Source organism: Tachysurus fulvidraco, chromosome 11 (genome assembly GCF_022655615.1).
Source record: "Tachysurus fulvidraco isolate hzauxx_2018 chromosome 11, HZAU_PFXX_2.0, whole genome shotgun sequence".
In the NCBI taxonomy this organism is placed as follows: Eukaryota; Metazoa; Chordata; class Actinopteri; order Siluriformes; family Bagridae; genus Tachysurus; species Tachysurus fulvidraco.
The window spans coordinates 7,118,944-7,131,889 of NC_062528.1; the positions used below are offsets into that span (position 1 = coordinate 7,118,944).

General features: G+C 40.4%; 1 protein-coding gene across 3 annotated transcripts in view; it reads right to left on the reverse strand.

The window, feature by feature from the left end:
* Positions 1 to 426: 426 nt before the first annotated feature.
* The window catches only part of cadm1b (cell adhesion molecule 1b), a 198,031-nt gene continuing 185,511 nt past the window's right edge, over positions 427 to 12,946 (reverse strand). For all 3 annotated transcript variants that reach the window (XM_027174068.2, XM_047820925.1, XM_027174069.2), the window contains 2 exons: positions 4,650 to 4,775; positions 427 to 4,471 (listed from right to left, as the gene is read on the reverse strand). In XM_027174068.2, the coding sequence (XP_027029869.2) occupies positions 4,353 to 4,471; positions 4,650 to 4,775 (245 nt within the window). In that variant the 3' untranslated portion in view covers positions 427 to 4,352. The remainder of the gene's footprint in view (positions 4,472 to 4,649; positions 4,776 to 12,946) is intronic.

Here is a 12,946-nt window from a genome sequence, read left to right on the forward strand (position 1 = left end):
AAAATACTTAACTCAGGAGTGATGTGTGAGCCTCTGTGAGAGAATCTTTATAGATTCTAATATTTTTCTACTGTGGGGCCTAAATCTTGCACTCTACCTGAGATGCAATAATAATAATAATAATAATAATAATAATAATAATAATAATAATAATAATAATAATAATAATAATAGATTGAATTTTCACACAGACCTGAGACAGAATCATTAATATTACAAAATGACACACAGTTACACCAAGAACCTATGACCAACAGTTTGGTTCATTTTTACAATGCTTTATCTCTCTACCATGTACATTTGATGCTTCGTGGCAGACTAGTAAGCACAGATCTATGTCTAATATATATATATATATATATATATATATATATATATATATATATATATATATATATATATATATATATATATAAACAATGAAGGTATTAATGTCCTTTATATCAAGGTCTGTAATGTAGACATTTAGATAAGCTTCAACATGAACTATTCCTCAGATGATAAAACAGGAGTGGATAAACTATAAAGTTATGAGCTAATGCATCGGGCAGGTAAAAACTCTGATGTGCTGCATGTTTTGGCTGCCAAGAAACATAAACATATGTGGTAGCTAACATAAAACATAAACATATGTGGTAGCTAACATAAAACATAAACATATGTGGTAGCTAACATAAAACACAAACTTATGTGGTAGCTAAGATAAAACAAACATATGTGGTGGCTAAGATAAAACATAAACATGTGTGGTGGCTAAGATAAAACACAAACTTATGTGGTAGCTAAGATAAAACATAAACATATGTGGTGGCTAAGATAAAACATAAACATGTGTGGTAGCTAACATAAAACAAACAAATTTGGTAGCTAACATTAAACATAAAAGATTTCGCAGTTACTGTAACATAAGCAAAAATGGCAGCTAACATAAAACAAAGTATAACATGAAACAAACAAAATGTGGTATCAAACATACAACATAGTAGTAAAATCCAATCAAACAAACAAAATAGCTAACAAAACATGAACAAAAGGTAACTGACATAAAACAAGCAAAAGTGGTAGCTAAAAAACAAAAAGTAGTAACAAAACAAACAAAAAAGTGGGGAAAACAAACAACATTTTAGTTAGCACAAAACAAACAAATAGTGGTATATATAATATACCAAACAAAATTGGCAGGTATAAAATTTGGTGCCTGACATAAAACATAAACAAAATGATAGCTAAAAAAATGGTGTGTATTTTAAAAACATTAAAAATGTAGCAGCTAACAAAACAAACTAAAGTAATGGTAAACATAAAACAAATAAAAATAGTGTTGTACAAACAAAATGTGGTAGCTAACAAACAATATGAATAATTAACATAAAAAAGAAGCAAATGCAAACACAAACCATAAACAAAAAGTTTGTAGCTACCATTATATAGTAGGTGCTTTAATACAGACTGAAAGGAAACAAATAAGTATCTGATCATGTAGGACACTGTGTTTATGCCTCAGCAAGTTTTGGCTGTGAGATGTAGTGTGCGGATGTGGTGTGCTGGTCTGCCGAGCGTCTTTATTTCCCTTGATATACGTTACTACAATGTTACTTGTACAATGTAACTATCTCTAGATGTCAATTAATCTGTGATGTAAAATCCATCATTCAGTCAACCACATTGCACCTCAACCTGCCTGTGTAGTGCTGTGAGTGGTGGGAAATTGAAAGGGCAGCAATCGCTATAGCAACAGGATGCATCACACCACCATTAAGCACATTTTGCTTGTTGTTTATTTTTTGTTCTTTTTCTGGTTGAACCTACTGGATAGAAAATCTACCTGTGTGATTATCCACCCCTGGGAGACGTCTGAAACATTTTAAAACATAGTTCCCGTCAGCTCTTCAGTTCCTCAGCAATGTAGGTGAGTGAGATCAAAAGCACTGTACGTTCAAATTAACCCAGAAAACACTTTACAAACAAACAAAGCAAGGCAGAGACGGACATAAATATATCAGAATATATTACCATTTCTAAATTGCCACATTAATTTCCGGTTTTAAAATCCTGTTAAATAAACTCAGCCATTTATTTATACAACAAAAGAAAAATTAACAACATTCTCTACATCCCATAATAACTCCACCACCGATAAAATGATGTGCAGCCATGAGAATGCCAATATGTAAAAAGTATGCCGACTTCTTCAAATACTGCTCTATGTTACTTAATATATTCTATACTAATCATATACTATCCTTAGATGTGAAGAAACACAATGGAGGGGAAAAAAGGATAAAAACAAGGAATAAAAATATATAAGGCCTCCAGAGTCATACACAAAAAGGAGGAATGTTATTGATAAAGAGTAGATTTTTAAACATATTAAGCTGGTAGGAGGCCCCATACACACACACACACACACACACACACACACACACACACACACACACACACACACAGGTCAAATGGCTCAGATTTTACAGACTGAATCTGAATGTAGGTCTTCTGTTACTCTAGTTTTGTTTAAGGGGTGCACTTATAAATGTAACCAGTCTCAGTATTAACCAGTCCTACTCTCGGGTTTCAGGTGCCAGCTCTGTGTGAGAAATCACACAGAGCTGCTTTGTAGTCTGAAACATGTCCAGAGGTGCCAACATATGCGGCGTAGCTGTAGCATTTATGATTTTTGACCTCTTGGCCTGGTGATATGAAAGCAATGCTTTCCTGCTTTTTCAGTTAAACCAACGGTCTGGCTGAGCGTGAATAAAATTCGAGAACGAAGAAAGGTCAATTCACTGAAGGGGAAAGCACGAGCTGTGAAAGACTTTACCCCGAGACGTGCAGGACTTTACTTTATCCTTTACTTTATCTGTGTGAACTTTGCCCTATGAATTCACATTCCTTGACCTTCAGCCAACAAGATGATGGTTTCTTAGATCAGACAAAACTTAAGTAGCTGCTTATAATACAGGCCAAATTGTGCTGTTTTCTCGGATATTTTCTTCTCAATTTTGTTCTACACAAACGTCAGCTCTCGTGATATCAGCAGCTACCTACAGGAAGGGTAAACTATAACACTTGCTTCCTCCACCATGCGTAAATTCAGCCAGTCGTGTCTCTGTAGACTGCAACGTAACACACTCTATCCTGTACAACAAACATATGCTCACATGATTGGCTAGTGTCACTGCGATTGTCAGGAAAGACACAGCATTTTGTCCCTCCCTCCCAGACAACACAGAGATTTTGCTCTCTTTGGAGTCGGGATTTGAACCCCAGTTCTCCAGACGGCATGTGAACGTTTTTTCTCCTGTTGCAAAACACAAAGCCTTGTTTTCTCACTGTTGCTTGGCACACATCAAAAAAACCTGCCCTGGTTTACACAAACATACAGTAGGTTAGGGAGTTTGTGGTCAAATTCTGAATTTTGCCCGCTATGATTTTTTCTTTTTTGCAATGTTGGCATCTCTGCATGTCTTTTGTTTGATATGAGGGCTATCCATCCAATCCGTGGTTAGTTCACTATTTGCTTTGGCATTCGTTTTTAATGTGTGATTGTAATTATCATTAAACCACTCGCTGGGCGTTTTTACGACACAGAGTAAAAAATGAATGAACACTAGCACGAGCAGGTTATTTGCACATACAGAAGAGCTATTAAATAATGCAAGAGCACAAAAAAAAAACTGATTTCAGCTCAGGTTTGTCACAACAAGATCACCCACCTTAAAAATCTAATATGTGGGGGAAGGGGGGTATTTTTTGGGGAGAGGGGTTCAAGAAAAAAGAATAACTAATAAATCACTTGGAACCGACCCATTAAAAAGATGTAAACAGTTCTTGTGAGGCTGAATGGCATCATTTGTATTAGCGTTTGTTCTGTTTAACCGGCGGAACAGCGTGAGCGCTGGAGTGTGTGTTTGGTGTGCGGGCGTCGGAGAAGCGTGGACTGATTGGGCCTGCTAAGAGAGCCAGCAGTATGCCGGCAAGTCGTGGGTGCAGGAACAAGAAGTTGGTGCTTTTGAAATAAATAGAACAAGGCACAAATATTTTTTTCTTTTTTTTTCCACGAATGTTGAAAAAAACTGAACCAAACTGGCACCGGCGGGAGGCGGCTGGGAGGTGTCGGATAGTGAAGCTTGTTTCGAAAATGTGAGCCCTCCATCCTACACCTCTTCAGTCTCGATGGCAGCGTTTGCTCCTCTTTCTTTTCCTCTTCTCTCTTCTTCGTTGTCTAAATGCAGTCTGATAACCATAACCCATAAACCCCCACAAAAACCCTCCACCCCATTCCCTCCCCCTTTCTTCCAAACCCGACAGAACTCGTACTTCTAGTCCAGCAGGAGAGACACACAGAGTCAGAGTTAGATATAATATTCCTTTTTGTCATCCGTGTTGGTTTGCCCTCCCTCGGCATTGATGATGGCTGTGTCGGCGTCAGCTGCATCGTCTGCTCCTTTGGCTTCATGGGTAAAGTAGGTACCTATGATAGAGGCATATGAAAGCAGTTTTTTATATATATATAAAAATAGGGGTATATATATATATATGTGTGTGTGTGTGTGTGTGTGTGTGTGTGTGTGTGTGTGTGTGTGTGTGTGTGTGTAAAAAAACTAAAATACAAACTTTGCACAATAAATTGTGCGCCTGGTGTACTGTACCTTTATGTCTGGCAAAGTAGCGTCCCAAAACGATGAGCAGACAGAGCATGGCGAAGACAACCACAGCGACGACTCCGCCGATGACAGCGTGGTCGATTTTCTGTGCAGCTGCATCTGCTCTCGAATCTGCCAAATAAAAAAAATGAATAAAAACCAAATGTGGCCGGCGGTGCTGCAGTCTGAGGTGGCTGTTTTGCTGATGCTTGGGTTTTCATAGATTTGAATTATTTTACATCCAGGCTTAAGAGTATTAAACTGCATCCATAGAACAGCTTGAACATCAAGTGTTCAAGGGAAACAAAACACTACATTGATTGAACTACAACATTCTCATGTTGACGTGTGATCCTGTCTGGTTACCATGTCACTGAGTTTTGGTGGATGTTCATCCATCCATCCATCCATCCATCCATCCATCCATCCATCCGTCCATCCATCTATACAACCATTCATCCATCCATCCATCCGTCCATCCAACCATCCATCCATCCATCCATCCGTCCATCCATCTATACAACCATTCATCCATCCATCCATCCGTCCATCCAACCATCCATCCATCCATCCATCCGTCCATCCATCTATACAACCATTCATCCATCCATCCATCTGTCCATCCAACCATCCATCCATCCATCTGTCCACCCATCTATACAACCATCCATCCATCCATCCATCCATCCGTCCATCCATCCATCTATACAACCATCTATCTATCCATCCATCCATCCATCTGTCCATCCATCTATCCATCCGTCCATCCAACCGTCCATCCATCCATCCTCTGTAGCACTCATCTTATACCGGGTCACAGGATGCCTTCAGCTGAGAGTTAAGAATCAAGCCCCCAACCCTGGAGGTGCAAGGCAAATGTGCTACCTTGTTTGATGTCATTTTCTTGTAATAAAACCAGAATATGATGTCAATATGTCCATTTTCCGAGATATTTTCACCGAGAGTACAATAGCTTAGAGGTTAGTACTGAACCTTTAACTCGCACCTTCTCGATTCCTGTCTTTTGTCTGAGTGCTCAGAGTTTGATCCATGCTGCTGGGATTTCCTCCAGGTACTCCAATTTGCACCGTTAGTCCAATGACATGTTTGCTAGACTGACTGGCATCTCTAAATGTGAATGTGTGTGATTATACCCTGTGTTGAGTTGGTACCTGGACAATGTGTCCCCTCCCTTGTGCTCCCTGAGATAGACTCCAGGCTCCCTGTGAACATGTGTAAGATAAGTGCTACAGAAGATGGATGGATGGATGGATGGATGGATGGATGGATGGATGGATGGATGGATGGATGAACTGTTCAAACCCTTTTCATATTCATGAAAAATTAGAGCTTACTTGTTATAGCCTACACTGTAGCAGATCTCATAACTAGGGCTTTAGTCCTTTTACCATTGAAATCAATCAAATATATTCAAATTCCATCAGTTTCCCTTTTTCGTGAAAATCATTTTTTAAGCAGAAACATGATTCCTCAACTTTGGGAAAAATAGCAACTGGTATCCATGCAACTAAACTTAATAGAGTGGCGAGGATCTGACAGTCAGTGTGTAAGAGCATCAGCGATTGTACAGGGACACTCAGTTTACCACAAAGCCACCACTTACAGTACATTCTGTAGCTGACCCCACTTTAAAAAAAAATCTCATTTCGGCAACATTGCTGATGTTATCATGTTTTCAGAAAGAGACATTTACTGGCAAATTTTGGAAGCAAAATTGCATTTTTAGTTTCTCATAAAACTGGAGAGTTTTATTTTTCAGGTCAAAAATGGTTCGACTTTGAATAGATCCATGTGCAGGACTGTGCGCTGCTTGTGTCCATTAAAAAAAAAAGTGGTGGCAATAATAATAATAATAATAATAATAATAATAATAATAATAATAATAATAATATTAATAACAACAACAACAATAACAATAACAATAATAATAATAACAATAATAATAACAATAATAATAATAATAATAATAATAACAACAACAATAACAATAATAATAATAATAATAATAATAATAATAATAATAATAATAATAATAATAAAAACAACAACAACAACAACAATAATAATAATAATCTGATTTTATGAGTAAATACAATTATTTGATAAGCAAGTACACACCCGTACATTATCACACACACACACACACACACACACACACACACACACACACACACACACACACACACACACACACCTGTTCACAATCACACACATGTGCACACAATCACATACACACCCATACACAATCACATACACACCGCTACACAATCACACACACACCCCTACACAATCACACACACCCCTACACAATCACATACACACCGCTACACAATCACATACACACCGCTACACAATCACATACACACCCCTACACAATCACATACACACCCCTACACAATCACACACACCTGTACACAATCACATACACACCCATACACAATCACATACACACCCATACACAATCACACACACACCCATACACAATCACATACACACCCATACACAATCACACATACCGCTACACAATCACATACACACCCCTACACAATCAAACACACACCTGTACACAATCACATACACACCCATACACAATCACATACACACCCATACACAATCACATACACACCCCTACACAATCAAACACACACCTGTACACAATCACATACACACCCATACACAATCACACACACACCCATACACAATCACATACACACCCATACACAATCACATACACACCCATACACAATCACATACACACCCCTACACAATCACATACACACCCATACACAATCACACACACCCATACACAATCACATACACACCTGTACACAATCACATACACACCTGTACACAATCACATACACCCATACACAATCACACACACCCATACACAATCACATACACACCGCTACACAATCACATACACACCCCTACACAATCACACACACCTGTACACAATCACATACACACCTGTAAACAATCACATACACACCTGTACACAATCACATACACAACCATACACAATCACACACACGCATACACAATCACATACACACCGCTACACAATCACATACACACCCATACACAATCACATACACACCTGTAAACAATCACATACACACCTGTACACAATCACATACACAACCATACACAATCACACACACGCATACACAATCACACACACCCATACACAATCACACACACCTGTACACAATCACACACACCTGTACACAATCACATACACACCCATACACAATCACACACACCGCTACACAATCACACACACCTGTACACAATCACACACACCCAAACACAATCACATACACACCCCTACACAATCACATACACACCGCTACACAATCACACACACCTGTACACAATCATACACACCCATACACAATCACATACACACCCATACACAATCACACACACCCATACACAATCACACACACCTGTACACAATCACACACACCTGTACACAATCACATACACACCCATACACAATCACATACACACCCCTACACAATCACATACACACCGCTACACAATCACACACACCTGTACACAATCACATACACACCCATACACAATCACATACACACCCATACACAATCACACACACCTTTACACAATCACATACACACCCATACACAATCACATACACACCCATACACAATCACACACACCCCTACACAATCACATACACACCCATACACAATCACACACACCTGTACACAATCACACACACCTGTACACAATCACATACACACCCATACACAATCACACACACCGCTACACAATCACACACACCTGTACACAATCACACACACCCATACACAATCACATACACAGCCATACACAATCACATACACACCCCTACACAATCACACACCCATACACAATCACATACACCTGTACACAATCACACACATCTGCACACAATCACATACACACCTGTACACAATCACATACACACCCATACACAATCACACACACCCATGCACAATCACACACACGCATACACAATCACACACCCATACACAATCACATACACACCCATACACAATCACATACACACCCATACACAATCACATACACACCCCTACACAATCACATACACACCCATACACAATCACACACACACCCATACACAATCACATACACACCCATACACAATCACATACACACCCATACACAATCACATACACACCCGTACACAATCACATACACACCCGTACACAATCACATACACACCCGTACACAATCACATACACACCTGTACACAATCACATACACATCCCTACACAATCACATACACACCCATACACAATCACATACACACCCCTACACAATCACATACACACCCATACACAATCACACACACACCCATACACAATCACATACACACCCATACACAATCACATACACACCCCTACACAATCACATACACACCAATACACAATCACATACACACCCGTACACAATCACATACACACCCCTACACAATCACACACACACACCCCTACACAATCACACACACCTGTACACAATCACATACACCTGTACACAAACACACACACCCCTACACAATCACATACACACCCCTACACAATCACATACACACCCATACACAATCACATACACACCCATACACAATCACACACATCTGTACACAATCACATACACACCGCTACACAATCACATACACACCTGTACACAATCACATACACACCCATACACAATCACATACACACCCATACACAATCACATACGCACCCCTACACAATAACATACACACCCCTACACAATCACATACACACCCATACACAATCACATACACACCCATACACAATCACATACACACCCATACACAATCACATACACACCTGTACAAAATCACATACACACGCCTACACAATCACATACACACCCCTACACAATCACACACACCCGTACACAATCACATACACACCCATACACAATCACATACAGACCCCTACACAATCACACACACCTGTACACAATCACATACACACCGCTACACAATCACATACACACCCATACACAATCACATACACACCGCTACACAATCACATACACACCCCTACACAATCACACACACCTGTACACAATCACATACACACCCATACACAATCACACACACCGCTACACAATCACACACACCTGTACACAATCACACACACCCAAACACAATCACATACACACTCCTACACAATCACATACACACCGCTACACAATCACACAGACCTGTACACAATCATACACACCCATACACAATCACATACACACCCATACACAATCACATACACACCCCTACACAATCACATACACACCCATACACAATCACATACACACCCATACACAATCACACACACCTGTACACAAAAACATACACACCCCTACACAATCACATACACCCATACACAATCACACACACCCATACACAATCACATACACACCCCTACACAATCACATACACACCCATACACAATCACATACACACCCATACACAATCACATACACACCCCTACACAATCACACACACCCCTACACAATCACATACACACCCATACACAATCACATACACACCCCTACACAATCACATACACACCCATACACAATCACATACACACCCCTACACAATCACACACACCCCTACACAATCACATACACACCCATACACAATCACATACACACCCCTACACAATCACATACACACCCATACACAATCACATACACACCGCTACACAATCACATACACACCCATACACAATCACATACACACCCATACGCAATCACATACACACCGCTACACAATCACATACACACCCCTACACAATCACACACACCTGTACACAATCACATACACACCCCTACACAATCACATACACACCCCTACACGATCACATACACACCCCTACACGATCACATACACACCCATACACAATCACATACACACCGCTACACAATCACATACACACCTGTACACAATCACATACACACCTGTACACAATCACATACACACCCATACACAATCACAAACACCCATACACAATCACACACACCTGTACACAATCACACACACCCATACACAATCACACACACCTGTACACAACCACATACACACCCATACACAATCACATACACCTGTACACAATCACACACACACACACCCCTACACAATCACATACACACCCCTACACAATCACATACACACCCATACACAATCACACACACCCATACACAATCACACACACCTGTACACAATCACACACACCCCTACACAATCACACACACACCCCTACACAATCACACACACCTGTACACAATCACATACACCTGTACACAATCACACACACACCCCTACACAATCACATACACACCTCTACACAATCACACACACCGCTACACAATCACATACACACCAGTACACAATCACACACACCTGTACACAATCACATACACACCCATACACAATCACATACACACCCATACACAATCACATACACACCCCTACACAATCACACACACCTGTACACAATCCCATACACACCCCTACACAATCACATACACACCCATACACAATCACATACACACCGCTACACAATCACACACACCCATACACAATCACATACACACCCATACACAATCACATACACACCTGTACACAATCACATACACACCTGTACACAATCACATACACACCCATACACAATCACACACACCCATACACAATCACACACACCTGTACACAATCACATACACACCCATACACAATCACACACACCGCTACACAATCACACACACCTGTACACAATCACACACACCCATACACAATCACATACACACCGCTACACAATCACACACACCTGTACACAATCACACACACCCGTACACAATCACATACACATCCATACACAATCACACACACCTGTACACAATCACATACACACCCATACACAATCAGATACACACCCCTACACAATCACATACACACCCCTACACAATCACACACCCATACACAATCACATACACCTGTACACAATCACACACACCTGCACACAATCACATACACACCTGTACACAATCACATACACACCCATACACAATCACACACACCCATACACAATCACACACACGCATAAGCAATCACACACACCCATACACAATCAAATACACACCCATACACAATCACACACACACCCCTACACAATCACATACACACCTCTACACAATCACATACACACCCATACACAATCACATACACACCCCTACACAATCACATACACACCCCTACACAATCACATACACACCCATACACAATCACATACACACCCATACACAACCACATACACACCCATACACAATCACACACACACCCATACACAATCACACACACACCCATACACAATCACATACACACCCATACACAATCACATACACACCCATACACAATCACATACACACCCCTACACAATCACATACACACCCCTACACAATCACATACACACCCCTACACAATCACATACACACCCATACACAATCACATACACACCCATACACAATCACATACACACCCATACACAATCACACACACACCCATACACAATCACATACACACACATACACAATCACATACACACCCATACACAATCACACACACACCCCTACACAATCACACACACCTGTACACAATCACACACACCTGTACACAATCACATACACACCACTACACAATCACATACACACCACTACACAATCACATACACACCCCTACACAATCACATACACACCACTACACAATCACATACACACCCCTACACAATCACATACACACCCATACACAATCACACACATCTGTACACAATCACATACACACCCATACACAATCACATACACACCCATACACAATCACATACACACCCATACACAATCACACACACACACCCATACACAATCACATACACACCCATACACAATCACATACACACCCCTACACAATCACACACACACCCCTACACAATCACATACACACCTGTACACAATCACATACACCTGTACACAATCACACACACACCCCTACACAATCACACACACCTGTACACAATCACATACACACCCGTACACAATCACATACACACCCCTACACAATCACATACACACCTGTACACAATCACATACACACCCATACACAATCACATACACACCGCTACACAATCACATACACACCCCTACACAATCACACACACCCATACACAATC